This window comes from Cephus cinctus, unplaced genomic scaffold (assembly GCF_000341935.2).
Source record: "Cephus cinctus unplaced genomic scaffold, Ccin1 Ccin1_scaffold0661, whole genome shotgun sequence".
NCBI classification, from domain to species: Eukaryota; Metazoa; Arthropoda; class Insecta; order Hymenoptera; family Cephidae; genus Cephus; species Cephus cinctus.
Window position 1 is genome coordinate 253680 of NW_014333290.1, and position 21659 is coordinate 275338.

Consider the following 21659-nt stretch of genomic DNA (forward strand, 5'->3'; position numbering starts at 1 on the left):
CATCTTCCAACCGTCGTACGTTCAAGCCTGTCCCATTCACGACAGACATCGCTGTCTCAGGCAGACCAGGGAACTTATGGAAACGAGAAAATTGCATGGGACGTCACAAAACATGCTTCGGACAAGGTTCTTTTCTGCTTACGAATTACAAAGGTGCAGACGGAGCGATATCATTATTAATTTTTTTCATGCCGTTTTATAATATAATTTTTTTTGTGAGCATGAAAAAAAAATTAGTGACATATTTTTTAAATTATTAAAAATTGTTAACTAAGAGTATGTGAATGAGGGCCAATAATTTCAATAAGGCTAAAAATACAGAAATACATTTCTTTATTTGTTAGTCGTTGTTTTTTTATGTTACTTGTTAAGCGAAGTATGCCCTTATTACCGTAATTCATTTTTTTTTTTTTTTTTTTTTTTTTTTTTTTTTTTTTTTTTTTTTTTTTTTTTTTTATATGAAACAATCGTGGCGATTCTTTCTACACCTTTGCAATTCAGAAATTTCCGAATATTGTAAGGCGTACCCATCTCATAAACAGTAATCAGCCATATTTCCAGGTTTTTGTGCCTTACGTGTAACTCCGAGTAGGTATTATTGCAAAATGTTTCAGTATTTCTCTCTTTTTGTTATTAACTTTTGATACAAAGTATTTACCAATGTATCAGACGTCCCTGGAAGCAGAGGTTTCTAAAATTTCAGTAGAATGTGGTTATCCAATTTTTTCCATTAATGTGAAATGTTGTTTATTTCTCTAAAAAAAAAATAATTTTATCAAAACTTGGTTACAGCTTATGTTGTGTAGTTCTATGTCACGACTGAGCAATTGAACATTATTGACTTGATTTTGGTTAAACGAAACAATTGAAAATTCTAAGATATACTTCAAATCCTCAATGCTAAATTGACTATTAATTTATAACAATCACAATAATTTGTTTCAATTATATATTTACAAATTACAAAAGAAAGGATCTGCTATTCCACGGACTCATACGTATAGTTATTTCATTAATACGGCTATTCGATGCGCATTAGAAATATGCTTTCGCCATTCTTCATAATGACAGCATTATTGTATAAATTAGCAATGACGTAATTTGCAATTGAGAAGTAATATGCAAATCTAGTACAAAATACATTTTCATGTAGTCATAAAACCTATGAAGCTTTAATATATCAAGAAAAAGAAAGCTCCACGTATCTTATCTTTCAATATTACAATAAATATAAATTTAACTACTAATTGTTTCAACTCCTTGTCGCAAAACTGTATGTATTTAGTTACAATATTTCCTAACATCATTAATATACACTATGGCTTGGAGTCTTTTTCGATTTCTGTAAGTTCCCTAGTCATGCGCCCAATAATGTACTCTTGAGAAATCCAGTGAGTCCTCCGAAACGTATGAAAAAGCTGCGTACGACATTATGCTATTACCTCGAATTTTCATAGTGAATAATATTACGATAAAGTATATACATATAAGACAGACGTGCCAGATGATTTCAGACATCCACGAAAGTTTAGTCTCATAGTTAATAAAAATATTACAAGACGTGGCGAATTGGAAAGAAATCGATAAATAGAGCATATAACAATAAATAGTGTACTATAAAGTACAAAGCATATTGTACTGTAACGATCGGCATTGCTCTTTTGTTTCCTTGCAAAATATATTTTCATGAAACGCGATATGCACTGTAATAACGTTATGGTCACTCTACCTTACTTTTCCAGTGTCCAAAGAAAGTCTATTGCTTGCAGCGCTTGGAAAATGAAAGTTTCAGTTTTTCTATCAGCTTTAATAATGCATTAATCTATTATGACACAAGCACGTAAACAATGCTTCCATTGTATTTTTACCACTCATGACAATTGGCCATGACAATTTGTATGCATGTAAATTGAACATCAGTTGTGAAGGAGGGTGTCGCACTTGTCATAAACATCACCAGGAACACTCGTGTATTTAAAGGCGCTTACGATATCTTTTCAATCACAATGCACATCCATTTACACGTATCTCTCGAGGACGTCTGAAATTATCCTGCGCACATAAAGTCACATGCTTAATGACCGTAAAAGCCTAGTACTACGAAGCGTGCCGCAAGGAACGCAGTAGCAGTCGACTAGAGTAGAACTAGAAACTAGATTAGCGCTCCATGCAGCAGGCATGGGCATCATAACAACGGCGCTCTCAATTCTGGGACTCCCCCTTCCCCATTGTCCTCACGTCACAGTAGCCAGGACAGTTTGCACAAGAACAACTTGAGCGGAGTCGGGCTACCCATTGGACAGTTATCGAGCTCTCATTTGCACATGCAAGCGAGCATGAGTCCGGCTACAGCTGCGGCGGTTGCAGCTGCGCAGAAAAAGAAGGGCATCAAGAGCAGTCTTGGCCGATTCTTTAGCAAAAAAGACAAGGTATGGTTGGTTTGAGGATTTTTCTAAACTTCTTTCTTGGTCATGTTAAATTTTATTTAATGATCTTCGTAATTTTAATTTTTGGAAAGTTACGTAAATCTTATTACTGGGTACATTTATAGATCAAAGGGAAAGATACCACGATGCCTGGGGATGTTCCGGGTATGGGTGGTGCAAACACACCTGCAGATCCAGACTATGGAGATAATGTTTCCTTAGCTGGAACACTCGGTGGTAAGAGTGACTTTGACCGCAGGAAAAAGAAAAGGTATGTCTATGGAAATATTTAGATTTTTTTTTTATACTAGGTATGTCGATGAAGGTATATCTAGTGTTATTGCGATGCAGGAAGGTCATTGCAATTGAACATTTGATTGAGAACAGAATGGTTTGAGTTTTTTTATGAAATTATTTACATATTTTATATTGAACAACGGTTTTGGCTTTCGCTGTAAAACGTAATGCAGAAAATACGTCACTCTAAGATTTACTTAAGAATTTCATATCCACAAGATTTGGCATATGGGCATTGTTTTAGTTCTAATATATTTGATAGCATGTTGGACTCGTCACGGCATGAGCTGTTGGCAGAAGCAATGAAGGCTGGAACACCGTTCGCTCTTTGGAATGGACCCACGATAGTTGCCTGGTTGGAACTCTGGGTAGGAATGCCTGCCTGGTACGTTGCAGCATGTCGAGCAAACGTCAAAAGTGGTGCTATTATGAGTGCTCTCAGTGACACGGAAATACAACGTGAGATTGGAATTAGGTAAGGATTTAATAAAGTTTATAGGCCAATATTGCTAACGTTCATATACTACAAGTAGCGGCAAGCAGTTATAAAAGTACTATGTCAAACAGTGAATCTTTATAAAGAAACAATCTCACTATATCATAATTTTGAAAAATTAAATATTGGACTGCTGTGTTGAACTAAAAAAATCAATATTCGATACGTACTAACGACACGTAATCTTTGTTTGAAACTTCTGCTTGGGACGTATATGATACATTTTTTAACAATTTACTAATTCAATATATTGTTTTTGAATAGTAATCCTTTACATCGGCTGAAACTCAGGCTAGCTATTCAGGAGATGGTTTCTTTAACAAGTCCATCCGCACCAAAGACATCGCGCACCACTTTAGCCTTTGGAGATATGAACCACGAATGGATAGGCAATGTTTGGTTGCCCAGCCTTGGATTGCCTCAGTACAGGTCCACTTTCATGGAGTGTCTTGTCGATGCCAGGATGTTAGACCATCTTACTAAGAAAGATCTTCGTGGTCAGCTTAGAATGGTTGACAGTTTTCACAGGTAACTTTACTCATTTATTTTTAATAAATTAAATACCTAATGATTTGAAGCAATGAAATCTTAGATAATTTTAGAATCTATTTATCTTTTGATGTTGTATTTTTAACGTATGCTATGTATTTATCCGCTGCTTCTACATATTTCAGAACGAGTCTGCAGTACGGAATATCGTGTTTAAAAAGACTAAACTATGATCGACAACAATTAGAAGATAGACGGCGAATGGCGGAAGGAGCAAATGTCGATGTTCTCGTTTGGAGCAACGATCGCCTAATAAGATGGGTGCAGTCAATCGGCCTGAAGGTACGTGAATGCGATTGGCTAAGAAAAATTTGTCAATGTAATTTCAAAATGTATGTGCTAAATGATATGGAGTCTTTAAATATTCCTTTCATGTAATTTATTGTAATTTAGGAATACGGGAACAATCTCTTAGAGTCTGGGGTACACGGCGCCCTGATAGCTCTCGATGAAAGTTTCGATGCCAATAGCTTTGCTCTGGCCTTGCAAATTCCGACGCAGAATACACAGGTAGGTATATTATTAAATAAATAAGGATTCTCGAATTTTGCCCTTTCCGTGTTTACATAGTTGTCGCGAACGAGTGTACAAAATAATATATTATTTCAGGCAAGGCAATTGTTAGAGATGGAATTCTCTAACTTGCTGACAGTCGGGACAGAAAGGCGGCCCGAAGAATCGAATAGCATGAATTCCTGATCGAGTTCTTCTAGTAGACTGCCACATCTCCACCCTCATCACGTCTAGTCCAAAGCCCCAGCTATTACTACTATCTGTGCGCAAGTGTGTTGTAACTAACAGTTGTAAGAGCTTTAAGTATCACTTCTAAGGGTATCGTCACGCAGTCGCGAAGGAGAACCGCGTGACATAATGATATGGTACCGTATGAGAGAAAGAGAGAGAGAGAGAGAGAGAGCCATTATCGTGAAAAAATAATTCATACCTTTCTCCATAGAGTGCAGATAGCACTACGATAGAAAATACGGTGAACCATGTCTTATGGCTTAGATAATTTATTAAATGGATACATTGTTGTCGGTAATAGGTCCATCTTAAAATAGGAAAACATACGATTTAAAATGTCAAAAGTGAGAACAATATTTACACGAACGCGATATCTCTGGCTAGTCGGATTTTCGAAACTTGCAAGTCATCTGCACGGACTTTAATTTAGTTCTACGGTGTATGTAGTATAAAGGAAAAGCAAAAATAATACAATAATGAGAATTGGTTATGTAACCCGTACTAGCTGTTTATCGCACATCTCTTAAAAGAGATTACCTTCAGCCTCTCTCTATGTTTTCCTAACGTTCGATGTACCTAACCTCTGAACTGAGGATACTGTCGCGACGCTATTTAGCCGTTGCAGTGGATGGTCGAAGTTGCCGAAGAGTTTCTTTGCGTCGCGATTATAAAGGCGAGACGAGTAGCGATTAAAAAGTGACGTTCAACGGATGCGTGGAAATATCAGCGAGATTAGTGACTTCCTTAATTTTCTTATACGAGATTTCAGATTTCGACGACGACAATAATTCCGTCTGGTTTCGAGACTTTCGCACGGGATGCACACAGGCCGCATATACCCGACAGCAACCATTAGACTGTAGTAATAATAAATTCTTCATCGCTGCATCTTGTTATCGCATCCTACTGTATTATATCATGTATTCATAATCCACGTACATATTAACGAGGCCCGACGCCCAAGCACCGCACAAAGTTAAGTCGAACAAATTTCACTTAATCGGTCACTACCATATGGGAGTTGACCTCTAAAATGCTCTCCCGCCATCCAACGTCCGTTGAACGCACGAAGAGCCATGTTACGTGCATAGGTACATACATTCATATATGCACACAGTCATATATGCTCACGACATATACATTATATATATATACAAACACACACACCGATACATGCATATTTACATACTTTAAGTTTTGCGGAAGAAAGTTTAAACAATCTCCATTTTTTTTTGAGTTTATCTCCTTTCTTTTTCTGGTCTTATTGAAGCACTTTTAGTGCTCGTAAAAATAAGAATTCAAAGGATCACGCAAGATATAATGTATACTTCAATGAATATGTCGATAGACGTCAGGATTTCGAAATAACGCTCGTGTCCTCTTAAGTTTTCTTAACTGTCCTTTTTTTTCTTTTTTCTTTTGAAAATGCTTACAAGTTCGAGAACGGAACACTGACATTTTTGTACCAAACTATTTGAGTGGCATCGAAGTGTGCGATACGTATGGTAGGTGTTATTCAAGTAAAATGCGAACACATGCGTCATGTAACTGAAACACTAACGGTCGATCGCACTTTGTGACTGCATAATTGTTTAAACAAAAACAAGATACGTGCATATGATAAATAGTTAGATGATACACAACCGAGAATTGTAATTCCGAGTGGGAACCTATCTATCTGGAAATATTCTAATCGATCTTTCTTGTACTTTTAATTATGGCAATGCAATGATACGGTAAATGATGCTCGTGTAACGTGTGACTGTTAGTGTACGTCACGTTGACTATGATCAAGTGGTATTACATGGAACGATATAAATTTTGTTTGAGAAGTACATAACTGTCGAATAATCCAAAATAATGATCGATTTGTCATGGTGATTTCTACAGTTTTATTTCTGAGTTTGCAATTAAAAACGATTAAATACTATGAAAAAACAAATTCGGTACTCGTGATGATGCGTTACATATAATTCTTTTTTAACCTGTTGAATATACAGATTTCCGACGATTTATTTGATAATGGCGATTTCATTTATAATGAATCGTTAATATACTTCATTTGTGAAGACGTAATGCGACCGACGCATTTACTTCTCAAGGATTTTGAAAACAAACCCGCACAAGAATGTCTTAATTCATTAACGGTCGACCGACGGTTAAAATGTGGTGGCTAACGAGAAAACCAGGAAAGAATATAAATGCCGTGAAATTACAGGAAACGTGTAATTATATATTAAAAGTAACGATGACGATCATTATGAAAATGAATGGCAGTGACGACGAATGTAGATGATCATGATAATTATAATTATTACGGCACGGAACGAGAAATGAGTGATGCTGACAGCGATAATGAGGATGATAGCGATGCCGTAAGTTACGATGCTGATTGTTAATGTTGTTGATACTTGAGGAAATCATTGTTGTTGATGTTTGTTTCCCCGCAAGCTAATTCATTCGTTGTAAAACCCTCGTCCTAGATGACTCTCCGAACGAGTGTAAATTCACGATTAATTATTTCTATTTCCGTACCGGTTATCAATGATTGGGAAACGGAGTTGTCAATGTATCATAGAAGAGAAACAAGATCAGTCAAAGCAAAGAATAATGAATTAAGATGGACAATAATGATTTTTTAACAATAACTCTTTCGTGACTTTCAGAGCTACGTGAACACTACTAATTTTCCATATCTTTCCTGCATTACCTTGTCTATTTTTCATTACTATGTACATCGGCCCTATGAAAAAGAAAAGAAAATGAATCTGTAAAGAATATCGTAATTTTTCACACGCTCGGAAGAGTCCGTGGCGCATGTAAATGACTGAAATTATTTTTAATCGTACGCTAGCTAATAGTGTCTAATAGACATTCCACATTGATAAATGATAAAAAAAGAGAACCTTCCAAAAGTAACCACATCCATAACCACATACATAAATGTGTACATCGTGAAATGTTTGTAGCAGCACGATGCAGTCGATGTACTTAATTGTAAATACACTCGTAGGTGCGACAAGTTTACTAAATTACTCAAAAATACCTGGATCTTACACTTCAAAAGAAAAAGGATAAATCGTTTGAACAGCAGCGGAAATGTATTTGTATCCAACACTACAATTCACTTGAGGTTTTAGTGATGTACTACATATAAAATGTCTGAAATGTTCGCTGTACTATTTGTTTACCTCTGACTTGCCTCATCTACGATGATGTATTCCGAATCGATAGGGCTATTGTGTCCTGGTTATGGAAATAAGATCGACAACGTAGATTGTGAATATTTACGGGAAATTCAACAAAACAATAACCAAACAAGAAGAAGGAAAATCTTAAATTTTTACGTGATGCCAGAGACGAATATTCTGATGTTTGAATAAGGAACGACTTGCTTGAAATGAATGAAGGGAAGATACATTTTTGATTTGGGACGAGATATCGTAATATCGAAAAAATGATTCGTGCATTACCTATAGCGATTTTTATTTCTTTATTTATTTAGTGAGTGGTTTTTGTTTTCTTTTAGTAGTCGTAAATTCACTCGGGGAAAAAAATTTTAACTGATTATATCGAAGGAGTCATCCATTTTTCAAACGCGTCGTGCAGCTCGATTCGCGTCGATTGAGAATCCATTTTCGAAAATTTATATTTCGTTTTTCGAAATACATGCAGCACAGATACATCCTTAGACGATATTCGTATATACTTTTACATATATGATGTAATTGACTTGTTACCAAATCGGGAGTGACTCTGGCAAAGAAAATAAGGAAGGTATTTTTGTAATTTTATTACGTTCGAGCTGTGTTAAAAAATTTTTCGTTTTCATCTTGTACCATGTGTATCATCTCACAGAATTACCACAAAAAGGACCATATACCAAAAGGGGATCATCCATCTCTATTCTGATAGACCGAATTGTTTGAAAAAAAATTTAATTTGCTAATTTTTAATTGTCCATTTGAAATTGGAAAGGAAAAATGTGTACTATGTAAGCATTTAGGAAGTTAAGCTTTTTTTTTGAACCCACGACAGACTGATTTCATTATCGATCAAATTATAATTTTTCTATTTACACATAAGAATGAATTTTGGTACCTATACACCTTACACGCAGTTCGTAACATTCCATGCTTAAATTAAATTATCACTACCCATTTTTTTTTTTTAAAATTCTTAATTCTTCTCCGTACGAACGTCGTAGAATGGATTACTGAGTAGGAATCAAAAATATTGAATACGCATATCCAGTAATTAGTAAGATGAGGATTTTAGAATCGATTATGAAATTTAAAATACACAACATCACAATCAAATGATTATGCTTTACAATTATTTACATTTTTAATGACGCACTATTTACAAAACATTTGTTTTAACGAATATATTTTACAGTCGTTACACGTAAAAAAAATCATTAATCAATTTGATAAATTTTATATATTGACATGCTTATTTAGATGTTGATATAACTTGCCAATGTCTATGACGTTATTTTTTTCATGCACTTTGAATACGTATGAGAAACTGAATCACAAAATATACATTAACGAACAAATGTACTGAATTTTTTAATTTTACTTAATCTATTTGACTGATCGATTTGACTAATTCGCTTCAAATTTTTTTTTGTTAATTTTTCCCCCACTAATTCTTATTACTGAAAGCATTGCCTTTTTTTGTCTATTTTCCGAAATACAAGTTGGAGACATACGATTGTTGCATAGAGAGAAACAATTTTAATGCATACAAGATACACGTTGTTAATTATTGGAATAATTGAATAATTTAATAGAAATCATTAATAGCATATAGAAAATATTATGATATATAGAAACACGTCATACATATCATCCGTTTGCTTTTACATATTAAGCCCATGCGACAGTTTTCGAGTATTTTGTTTTGATTTTAGTATTTTTTGAAAGGAAGGAAAGGGAAAAGGTTATCCGAATGACTTCACCTAAGATCATGCATTTATTCGACGTATTATATGCGATTTACGTATTTTTTTTTCGGACTCGTCTTTAAAGCGTTAAAGGTACCGACGAAAGGCGAAAATTCAAGTTTTAAGGTAAATAGTCAATTGTACTAAACGATTACGTTTGTGGAATACGAACAAAATATGTTATTGTAATTCAGAGTCAAATTTAATTTGTAGTCTAGGCGCTTCGAATGCAAACGTTTTTACGTTACCAATGGTATATTATTATTACCAGTATCATATACGAATAATGGTTATTGCGCGACTTATTAAGACTTGCGACATAAACACGGAGATACTGTGTGTAAAATTAATTGTAAGTTATCAAACAAAGAAAATGATTCATCTTTCAACTGTCATTGACCATTGTTAATCGTAGTTTTAACATGTTTGCTCATATCCTAGTATAACTAAGTACAAGTTTGCGTTTAATTCTTTGAGCACGTTAAGCCGTTATTAAGTTGCTGTATAGTGTTTCAAAAATACTGATATCATTAAATCACCATCAACCAAAACTCTATGAACTCCTTTTTTTATAACGATTAGTTAACTGAGACATTTTTTTCAATTATTTTTTCTATTTCTTTTCCAATTAAATTTCCTTATGTCCCTATCTTTTGAAACAGCTTTCACATAATCCCCTAATATGATTGATGTATCCAATTATTTGATTGTCATATATATTTATTTATATCAATCAATCATACTCATCCGTCATAACGTCATTCGTTTCCATTACTCTTGCGAAAGTCAAATTTGTAAACTAAAACGCACGATTTGCACTCACGAAGCTGTTTTTTGTTGTAAATGTAAATTACAAGAATACAATTTTACAGTTCTCTATTTATCTTAGAACTGGACTTGGGAAAGAAAAGAAGAACAGAAAATAATATCCGGAATTGAAATAGGTGGTCGAAATTATTTTCATTCATTTTAGACGTTAAGGATTTTAAATGTCGTGTTGCGATGTACTGTGCTGCGTTATTAATGATGAAAACTAATTAAAATCCAAATTGAAAGAAAGGAGTCTGTGTGAAATAGGCGCGAGAGCGTCAAAATTTTATTGAACATTATTTTCGCTCAACTTCTATATCTCAGTCAACTCTGTCGTTGTTAATCGATTGTCGTATGACTGTTACTAGAAACTTTACGCATTAACACAGGACAAAACTCGAGGAAAGGCAAGTTTTACACGTAAACTTTTATTACACCTTATATACTTACGTTGATTTTTCGATGCTTTGAAAAATGTCTTAAATTTTGCGCAACTCGTCAGATCGGCCAATGCAAGTCTCTGTCAAATCTCTATGAAGTAATCACTTTTCATCACAGTGAAACTAATTTATATCGTTTTCGATTGAACTATACGTCGACTCCGTTCGGTGTATTTTTGTTCTCTACTGTCGCACGAGGACAAGTGAGACAGAGATAGACTAAGTGGAGCTAACGTAAATGGCGTGGGTTCAATCGAAAACGCTGTAAGATTCTTGAACTGAAAAAGCGTGACCGAACTTATGCAAGGTTATTCACAAGAAACACATCACCTGATGTTAACCTGTCCATTTGATTTCCATGATAGAACCATCTTCAGGTGATGGATTTGTCGTGAATATATACGTATAACCTGGTGATACCTAAAACGGATAACGAATTAATAATAGATTATCAGGGAAAAGTTACTGTTTTTGAACTTTCAATGTATTATATATCTTATACATGTACGATTAGGAAACTGACCGAAAACGCGACATGTTATGTATAATATTGTTTAAATTAATCAAGCACTCGTTACAGAAATTTCACTAAGAAAAAAAAAATGAAATTGAAAAGGAAGCAAAACTCTGTTATCGTAATTCTTTTTATATCGAACGTCTAGCAGTATTTTATACATTCCTACGTATTAGATATAAGTAAAATCACATTTGAGCCCATATCTATTTGCCATTTTGATTGCGGCTGGATAACGTCACGATCATTTTTTCTCGAATTTACCGTTTTAATCTGTAACATCATCCCGCTGAACGTGACATGAGAAATTTTTCACTACAACCCAAACACGCCTTGCGCCCAGTCAACTCGAAAATTCGGTGACACAAAACACACAACAGCGACGCAAACCCACGTGCCGAAGATTAGGCTGTACTAGGCCAAAACAAACAGTGACTCGGAAAGAAACAAAGCGCAAACGAAGAGAAGAAAATCTGGCATGAAGATTCGTCAAACGAGTACAAAAATGGATAGACTTCGTAGTCGAGAAATCATCGAAAAGTAACGAGATCCAATCATTTGTAATATTGAATTATAGTTTGCCCCTTTGAAAGTGAAAATAATAAATTTATCAATTTGAGCCATACGACCAGATAGAAAATATCGCGACAGTCCAAGAGACAAGGAATCGATAAATAGTTAATAATAGGATCACCCAGAATTAACGTCAAACGAGAAACACCCATGTTCGCCTATGAAGAATACACATGATACAAAACGTATAACGAGATTGGATATATCGAGCATAATTCTTAATTACGATGAGATATCGAGTTCGTAATTATTATAACTATAATATTACGCAATTACTGCTGCTGCTATTACTACAAGAAAGAAAGAGGAAAAAAAAACATCATTACTACTATTACTAACTATTACTAATAATTAATAAAAATATCACTACTGTTTATACATATAGTGATTACCATAACAAACTATTATCGTGACTGTCTGCGGCGAATACTACCAATACTCTCATTATTACAATATCGTCCTTGTAATTTTTATATGCCAAGTGTACACTTTCATAGGCTATTGTCGCGTTATTATACGAGAAACTTGCGTGTAAAGTTTTAAATAAAAAGAAAACAGGAGAAAAGAGTTAAAAATTAAAAGTTCTTCGTCAGGACGAAGAAACGCGGGAAATTGACTGCATTAACCGAAACTATGAAATATAGATATTGTATAAGACGATAAATGATGATTATTATTATTATATTATAGTACGACGATTAATGTAACTAAGATTATTAATGATTGATTAAGTAAATAGAGCAAATTGTAATCTATCCTAATTGACGCAACTATTCAAGTAAGGATATGGATCTGTAATTCATGTGTAACAAAAACCAAACTGTATAACGTTGTTGTTGTTATTGTTGCTGTTCTTATTATCCTTATACTTACTATTATTTGCGCAGTGCTACGACGAAGTAAAACACCCAGCAATAATGTCATTGTAAATATTATTTTAGCAATATAGAGACGACACTTTTATTTGAGCTTCGGTAATTGTCCTCCTTGTACCGGGTGTCTCGTGTGACGGAACGATTTCTGTTCGAAATATGTTCCCAAGAAATTTTTGTCATCTGTTCAACTTAAAAGATCTCTTTTATTCTGTTTGTCTTTTTTCTTACGATGAATGTAAAGTTCGAGGAAAAATGTTATCAGTGCTGAAGAGCAGCCAAGCATGTATACATAAAATATGGTTTGCAGATGGTCGAGGGTAAACGAAGTGTTCCTCTTCGAATTATTTAAGTCGTGGCATTTCAATCCCGAGCATGAACGTCGATTCTGAAAAAGAAAAGTTAACGTATTAATTTTGAATTTGCGTGTAGTGAAAGGAGCGGGTAATAAAAAAAAAGAATCTTAAATCAACTGTGACATTAGGATTACGATACTGACTTTACTGGAAGATAATATTAAAATATATGTATGGAAGACTGATTAATTCCTTTGATAATGGAAATATACGTGAAGATATCGAGATTCTGGCTGTAATTTTTCTTTTTAAACTTCTCTACTCTTACTTAACGGTATTCCCTTTCGAAAGATATTCTTATTGTATTTCCTTTCACGAAAATCAGATCGGTTAATTTTTATGAGAAATCATAGGACGAAATACAGACTGTTATACCGTTTTTATGAAATTTTAGGTTATCAGATTTTAACACGTACTTTGCTATACGTTATGTGAGGCGCTTGACGGAGCATTCCTTGAGAGGTATGAGCAATTAATTCGTTGATTATTTCAAGAAATGGGGATCCCCGTGGAAATACGTAAGCCATTAACGATGGTACAGCACATTCCTCTATTAAATGGAACATCGGTTGTCCATTGTGGTCTATGTAACGGTCGTCTTGCTTCATTAAATTCGCGATGCTTTGTCTCATGAAGTACCTATAACCGCATTATTATATAAAATAAAATATATATTATATAAGAAAAATAATTACAAAATTTGATTTCAATTTAGTCTAAGTTTAATGATAAAAGAGGAAAAAAAGTCTTCATAACTTTACGATGCGACAGAATTGTCATTTACGTTGTAACATTTATCGATAGTGCAATTTCGTACACTCCTTATGAGTGTACGAAATGGAATGTAGGTAAGTGCTCGGGGCTGACATCTTTAAGAACTTGGGCGACAGAGGATTAAATGATAAAATAAAATAACAAAGATTTATTAAATTATCGATGACAGATACAACAGTTTTTCTATGTGCGTTAATTATAATCGTCTAAAATAAATGTCGGTATGTAGGAAAGGATTGTCAGGGAAGCGTCCTATATTTGTTGTCTATTCCTATCTCTCTGACCTGTCTTTGAGGAACAGAGGATGCGCTCGTTTCAATACGGTGGCCCTAGTGGCGCTCTGCCTGTCTATTAGGTATGGCACTACGTGCGAATTGACTAATCACGGCGAGGATAATAGATCGAAATCAATATGGCGTCAACTGAGGTTTCTGAGGTAGATCGCAGTGCTCTGCTCAGAACTTTGACAATGTTTCTCTACACGACGGGCTCGGCGGAATAGCGAGCGCTAGTATGCCTCTGCCAAAATTAGCCTCTGACAAAATTCTTAACAACGATTTTATGCAATTACTATGCTCTATCCCAGAGGGCATAAATCGAGCTCAAATACTTCATAACGATTTTACGGTGCGTTATCCTTTCGCATTTAAGTCACGCGTATTGTCTTATTACTCACGGTCGTGTAGTTACTGATTGTTGAAGTTAAATTTTGAATTCTTACAAGGAGAGGTCGCACCCTGTGGAATTTTGTTTGGATTCGCTCTCCTCACAGTTATAGGTAATTCCTAAACTAGTAATTTGTTAAAGTAATAGAACTTTAACACTTTTCAGCAATTCTCGAGAAGAGAAAGGGCTTAAAGAAATCTACGTACGGTATATGAATTCTGACGTTATTGTTTTTCGAGTGGTCGGATGGCTCAAGTGGTAGTGTGTATGTATGTACTCGACTGGTTCTTGGAAGGCTTGGGTTCGATTCTCAATGTCTACTACACTTTTTCCGAATTTTTTTCCATTATAATTGTTCTTTATGGAAATTGACTATTAAATTTATTCAAATCAAACGAAAATCTTAATTAAAAACATTTACAAAAATTGTTTTCGTATAACGTTTGTTTTTAGAATGTCAGGGTCACCTAATAAGTTTTTTTTTATAAGTCGCTTCTAGTACGTTGCTAGAGTAACCAGCTCCTCAGCCTTCCAAAAATAAAGAGCACTATTAAAATATACGGTTGTTCTTATTTACACTGTACGTCAATTTCTTTAAGCCCTTTTTTCTCGAGAATGGCTGAAAAGTGCGTCCTATTACTTCAACACATTACTAGCTTAGGCATAGCACAGGGTGCGAGCTCTCCTTGTTAAAATATTGAATTTGATTTGAAATGCATTATTTAATTAATCAGAATGCTAGACTGATTAGCAAGAAGCGCTAATCATCTATCGAATTTTATTTATATTATTTTCCGCGGATTGACTTTCGGGAGATGTTTTTCATCTATCGGCTACTGTTGATACTAGCCGCCCTTCCTCATTGTTTGATTGTAACGAGTGCGCTCTCAGTACAGGAGTACTGAGAGTTTGATCGATTTGTCACGATACAACACACATAAAATTCTTATTTTGCGGATAACTAATAAATGTATAAAATCGAATTTTCAATTGATGTATTAAATTTTCAAAAATCACGTAAAAGACCTCAGTAATCTCTCATAATATCGAATTACTCATAGCAATTACGCTTGTGTTATTGGTATTACTCCAATACTCGAACAGATTTGTTTACTTTTTTTTATTTGTTCATATACTTACCCACGCGTCACATCCATCTCCCAAGTCTGAGTTTTAAATATCGTTTGGTCTAGTTCGATTCTTGGCAACAAAATACTGGCGATGTGTGGATCAACGGACTCCGGCGTAAATTTAAGATTTTCTGCTAATGTGAGTATCGACAAGTTCGTACCATTTAGATCTTTCAGTGACTGAAGTGATCGATAATACAGTGGTTTTGTGAGGAAAGAAACAAGTATGCTTTTGTAAGCAGAATTTAAGAGAAAACAATACAGTATGTATGGGAGCAGAAAACTTTTCTGCTTTGTATTCGTATTAATTTCCTGCTTACTAATTGGCGCGTCGCAATTCAGTTTACATAGCACGCAACAAATTTCCAGTCTAATTGATTCTGAAAAATAAATTTTATTTTGATGCATCTTTTACACGTACGATTGTATCAAGTACTTATTACTAGTATTTGTTGTGATGCAAAGCAACACTGAAATTATTACTTATATTTATTTTTGTCAATGTTAAGTCGTACGTCAAATTCTTCATACTTACTTTCCTCGCAGCATTGTTTATCAGAATATCTGCTATCAGTTTTGTACCCAGACAATTGCGACGCTAGTAAGAATAGAGAGTAAACGATAAAGCTCAAAGCAACAAGCAGCCATATATCGATGTTTAAAGCTAGAAAGAAATTATAAGCCTGAGGTATTTTAGCTCCTGCCGGCACGAGAATACAGAAATCATCCTTATCGACCGGGTAGCTGGCTTCGAATCTATTATCATTCACGTTGAACATGCTCAGTAATTTTAACTTGTCCCATTCGCTATGATCAACAAGCGTCTTGGAAACATCGTCGTTACTGGACATCTGTAGCAACGAATAAATTATGTTGACACAATGAATATTTATGAAATCTATTATTTTGGTAATTATTTGTGCATAAAAGTGAAAGGGAATGAAGCTTATGTAAATTATTCTTCTTCTTGTGTTGTGCGCATGCGCTAGGTGAAAAGTAATAATTAGTTATTAATAAAAATTATAATTACCGTCTTAAATGGGCATGTTAATTCAAATCGAATATCCGTTAATGATTTTTTAAGTTGGCAGTCACTTTCAGTATCTCTCATATCATAATATTCAATTACAGGTGTTACGTTAAAATGAGTGAGGATTGTCCTTAAGAACACATCACTAAAGCCTACACTCTCGAAATCCGAGCTATTTACAGCAGTGTTTTTATTTCGAATAACGGGTAATTTTAGCGGATAACCATGAAGATTTCTGAGTTTGTTGTAAAAAATATTCGTATCGTTCATCTGGCTTGTGAAATTTTGCAATATGAATGGATTCGTCCATGGTACGTACGTGTAAATATTTGTCCTTCCTTCATTATCAAACAGTACTGCTACGTCAATAATAAGTACCTAAAAATATATAACATATTTTATATATATTTTTTTTTCAAATTATCACAAAGTAGGAGAACTGATAATTTTTAAACACGTGCTTATTTTTAAATCCTTCTCGATATTCTAACATACAATTATATTCTGTCAATAGTTTACAGTAAGTTGTTGAGTATACGATTCACTATGGCTGATGACATGTAACACGTCATTTTATGTATTACACGCAAGATACGAAAATTGCATCGTAATTAATATTACAGATTATTTTTATAAAGGTAGTATTTTTATGATCGACCAAGTAAAAATATTTCAAATTAAATCTCAGTATGAATATAATAAATAGTAAATAATATTTTTTTTAATAATAAAAAATTGTTTACCTTCCATAAACACATAAATATCTCTTTTATCCAGGTATCAGTAAACTTGACAGGATCAGTCATTACAAGCAGCATATGTTTTCTGGTACTAAAAAGTGAGTAGGACTGACTGTACCTCAAAATGTCGCAAAGTTTTTTTGTATTTTCAAGAATTAATATATTTGCGTCTGTTTTCATTGATTCTTTCGTAATTACGTACTCCTTATTCGTACTCCACTTTTCAGATATATTTATCATGGAATAGTCTAGCAGTACGGTAGACATAAAGTTCTCATTGACATCCTGCAGGATTCTAAGACTCCAAGGATTTGATACGTTGTACAGGACACCGATGGTGGAAAATTTTTGAAATTGTTGAAGAACAAATTTTTTAATGAAAATCTGATGACTTGTATTTCTGTTCACTAATTGTATTTCACACTTGGCAAGGTTTATAATTATCAGAACTAAAGATAATCGGAGAAACATATTTTCTTCGAAGATTATTTTTACTTGATCATTGTAAAAACTATTTCAAATGTTTTCCAATTCACTTTCATTCAATTAAACGCGCGGTCAAAGGTCAATGAAGCCTTGTTGAACTGCAGGGCAAAAGGTATGCTGTGTAACTTATAGTCATAGCACAACAGCACACTCAATGATATTATAATACCTATTGATATTTCCAACATCAATATAATATCAATGATAACAAGTGATTGTTAATACGTCATATTGTTAATAAGATACAATAGAATTTCCTAACGTAATCCATAATACAATGCGATTAGTACTGACAATCCGCAACTTCGTGGCTATCGAATTATATTTTGTTAATATACTCTTATTATTATATGATTATGAAACGGGTATTATCAGTTACTAGTATTCTGGAACGAAGTTCAAACAAGTGGAATATTGATGTCCTAAGAGGATAATACGTATACGTATGATGATAGTATAATACTAATTTTCTCATCTTATTTATCTTAAATTAAAATTTTATATATTTCAATTACGATAAAATAAACAATTCGAACTAGAAAGTATTTTATTAATTAAACAGTAAACATAATTAAACTAAATTAGATCCAGATGATAAATTTTTTTTCAATGTCGTGTCTGTCAGTGTAGTCACTTTTCATTAAGCAAATCTAATCGTGCTTTCGCAATTTTTTCTAATCGTGCAAAGAAATCTGAATTGGAAGGCACTATTTTATTAAAATCTTTTCTGTCGAATCGCAATAACTCGCAAATTTCGAGGGCAATCACTGTTACTTCTCTTCGTCTTTCCGGATAAACCAATACTGTTTCACCAAAATATGCTCCATCCTCAAGATGACATACCTGACGTAAAAAAATGAATACTTCATTTCTTATAAAAAGAATTTAATTAAAAGCGAACGTACCTCTTTTCCAGAACGTGTGATCAGAACTACTGTACCACTTGCAATAAAATACATATAATCGCCTTCAGCATCACATTTGAAAATTATGTCATCTTTCAAATAAATATCCGGCTTAAGTGTTGCTTGAAATAGGAAACATAAGAATTTCATATTAATGATTCATATGATAAACATTGCAATGTATTGATTCTCGAAATAACAGTCTATTTTGAAAAATGAATTAAATTTTGTTTGCTGCATTATATACATCTCCCACTTATATTACTGCCATGAGTAAATAATGTTAAAGCATGAAAAATATATAGATTTTTCTCATGACAATTTTATAATGGCAATATATTTGCTTGTATTAATTATGGATTTTAAAATGATTATTTATTATCTTAAATATACATATACACGTATTATCCGACAATAATCACCCTTTGGACATCAAAATGACTTGAAATGATAGAACAGATTACAAATTTCACATTACCCATTATACTTGTTGTTAAAGTTCGTGGTAAACCATAAAAAATGGTTGCATTGTCCAAAATTCCATGACTAGTATGTACTATGATTTCGTGCTTCAAGTGGCCTAAAAATACAAAAGTACATTAGAAATCGAAAAATCTTTGAGATAAATATTCAATTGACAAACTTGGTAATGTTGCCGTTATTGTGTGCTCCTTAAAATAACTGCCTTGGTATCGATACTCGTAATAAATAATTAATTTATCTTTAAGATTTTTCGGTAGCGATTTATCCTGCGCATACTGATTCACCTCGGACATTATTTGATGATACTGAAGTTCTGGCGCAACGTGGCACATTATTAACTCCAGTATAACAACTAATGAAAAGAGATATTCAAAATTTATGGATTCAATTATTATTGTTATGAAATTTTGAAAAATTTTCAGAAATACATGCCTATGATGTAAATGGTATAACCCTTTCCAAAAACCATTAATAGACAACGAATAGTATCGTCAGCTGATTCATGAGGCTGGATTTCAACGAAACTTGCACTCCATAACTCACTAACTCCAATGTGCAAACTTGATAAATATATATCGCCGGCTGACTTTCTGAGTGTATCAGACTTGACAAACCACGCATTCGATTTCTATCGTGATATTCGATAGCCTTGTAATATCTTATTAATTATTATTTTCTAGAAAGGGCATTGGCTTAGATAAATGACAAATTACCTGCAATCCTGTTTTACCGACATGCATCGCAAAAAATGGATAGCCGTAAATTAGGCATGCACTCCAATGGCATATTAAGACTGACAGCAAAGCCAACCACAAAAATATTTCGTAGACATTGTAAATGCCACACGCCTATTAGAGATATTGTTAATAAAAATTATCAGTGTTCCAAATCCCATTGGTTTAACGTTCAATGTTATAATAAATCACGTGTAACGTTATAATATTGCTTTTCCACAAAAAATGTTGTTAACTGTATTTCTTATTTGCAAGTCGACTTTGAGTATTAATATGTTCTGATTTAATTGGAAGTCATATCGTCTATCGGAACAATGATACCATATGTTACAACTTACAGCGCTACATTGTTTCACGTATTTTCGAAGTGTCGGTAATCGAAAGAGCTTCACGAGCGGAAGCAGTTCCACGAGAATTGCTGGAAAATTAGTATTTTCTCCTGGTGGTAAAATATATTTTCCGAACAACCAGCTATACGGAAGGGATGATATCAAATCCACTAAAAAATATTCTTGAGCATAATGCCTGTGTAGTGTTAAAATATTTAGAAATGTATACATATAGATCAAAAAAAAGTTTTAACCAGAAATTGTATAGCAATTTCTTATACGTACCTCGCTATAAGGATAGGATCGAGAAAAATCTCGTGACTAGCAGTAGATGTATAAGCTGTATTGAAATTCACAAGTACATCTGCTAAGCATATGACATAAGATGGAATTAAAACATTAAATATATTTAGGTTAGATGTTCCTGATAGGACATAGTATGATATCATGTATGGGAATGCAAGAAAGGAATAAATGTAAGTGAAACTCATTATGACATCCCAGCCAAATCTGCATGAATTTAATATCGTATTATCAAAGTCATTCCGGTATAATAAAATTATTAATTTTTTTGCTTAAAAAACCGTCTCCATTTTTTACCTGAATAGACTATATGGATGAATAACCCACCAATGCGATGAGCGTCCGTGGCGTTTCTTTTCAAAAGCCACTGCTGCGCGGCTACGAAAATGCCACCTTGTAAAAGGATGCTTCACGGACAATATGATAATCTTCTGAAATCGTCTTTTCAGTCTGGCAGTGAGTCTTGCGTTTGGCAAAAGTTTTGGTAAATAACTATCGGATCCTTTCGATAATTCGCAGGCATGAACGTCCAAACCACGTTTCTTTTTATTATATGTATCACGCGTGAACTGAGATATTCTCGTTTTCATTATTTCAAATTAGGTTTACATAAATTCACTGAACGGAATTTGAAACGTTTCTTTGATATTGTAGGTTATGATTTTATTAAAGATAGTGTTTCACTTTTCTTTAAAAACTTTTACTACCTATAATGTGAAGTATGTAATATATAATTTTATGTTTGTCCCAACAAGGGCAGCAATGACGATTTAAAATTTTTTCGAAAGCTAATACATTACGTTGGAAATATTTTTGTAATGAACGATATACAGGGTGTTCGCTAAAATAGGAATAGTGGTATTACACTTTAAATTTCTTTATATAAAAATCTTTAAATCCTTATTACACAGGAAGAAGACTTAACTGAAATTAACAAGAAACAGTGGACTCAGTCTGTAAATGTTATAAATACATGATTAATGTAATGAAATTTACAGCTCAATTTCTTGTATCTATGCTCCTAAATTTGCAAAGTAAAAGAATCAGATTG

The 21659-nt window shown here is 33.7% G+C and overlaps 3 protein-coding genes across 17 annotated transcripts in view; 1 reads left to right on the forward strand and 2 right to left on the reverse strand.

Moving 5' to 3' along the window:
• LOC107269437 (liprin-alpha-1) overlaps positions 1–11332 on the forward strand; it is a 46782-nt gene extending 35450 nt beyond the window's left edge. For 10 of the 15 annotated variants that reach the window (XM_015743269.2, XM_015743266.2, XM_015743270.2 and 7 more), the window contains 7 exons: positions 2177–2429; positions 2552–2697; positions 2986–3198; positions 3484–3747; positions 3894–4050; positions 4162–4278; positions 4378–11332. In XM_015743269.2, coding sequence (XP_015598755.1) covers positions 2177–2429; positions 2552–2697; positions 2986–3198; positions 3484–3747; positions 3894–4050; positions 4162–4278; positions 4378–4467 — 1240 coding nt within the window. In that variant the 3' untranslated portion in view covers positions 4468–11332. Of the gene's footprint in view, positions 1–2173; positions 2430–2551; positions 2698–2985; positions 3199–3483; positions 3748–3893; positions 4051–4161; positions 4279–4377 lie in introns of all 15 variants that reach the window. The other 5 variants (XM_015743273.2, XM_015743278.2, XM_015743274.2 and 2 more) reach the window with 3 other exon arrangements.
• Positions 11333–12795: 1463 nt separating this feature from the next.
• Positions 12796–15856, reverse strand: LOC112494596. Its single transcript, XM_025086735.1, has 3 exons — positions 15609–15856; positions 13445–13667; positions 12796–13060 (listed from the first exon to the last, which is right to left on the reverse strand). The coding sequence occupies exons 1-3, from the start codon at positions 15623–15625 to the stop codon at positions 12860–12862; spliced, it is 441 nt and encodes a 146-aa protein (XP_024942503.1). The 5' UTR covers positions 15626–15856; the 3' UTR covers positions 12796–12859.
• Positions 15857–17601: 1745 nt separating this feature from the next.
• LOC107269420 (potassium/sodium hyperpolarization-activated cyclic nucleotide-gated channel 1) lies at positions 17602–21294 on the reverse strand. Its single transcript, XM_025086736.1, is given in 9 exon segments — positions 17602–18697; positions 18760–18881; positions 19238–19339; positions 19403–19667; positions 19670–19870; positions 19956–20090; positions 20315–20501; positions 20591–20815; positions 20906–21294. Coding segments are annotated over 9 exon segments (1743 nt in total). The 5' UTR covers positions 21199–21294; the 3' UTR covers positions 17602–18484.
• Between the last annotated feature and the right edge of the window lie 365 nt (positions 21295–21659).

What these genes read in the sequence shown, in the direction of transcription:
- LOC112494596 (XM_025086735.1), bottom strand. An exon ending in CTCACATAACGTATAGCAAA is followed by an intron (nt 13,061 to 13,444) that starts GTACGTGTTAAA and finishes TTTCTTTTTCAG; the next exon opens with AATCGACGTTCATGCTCGGG.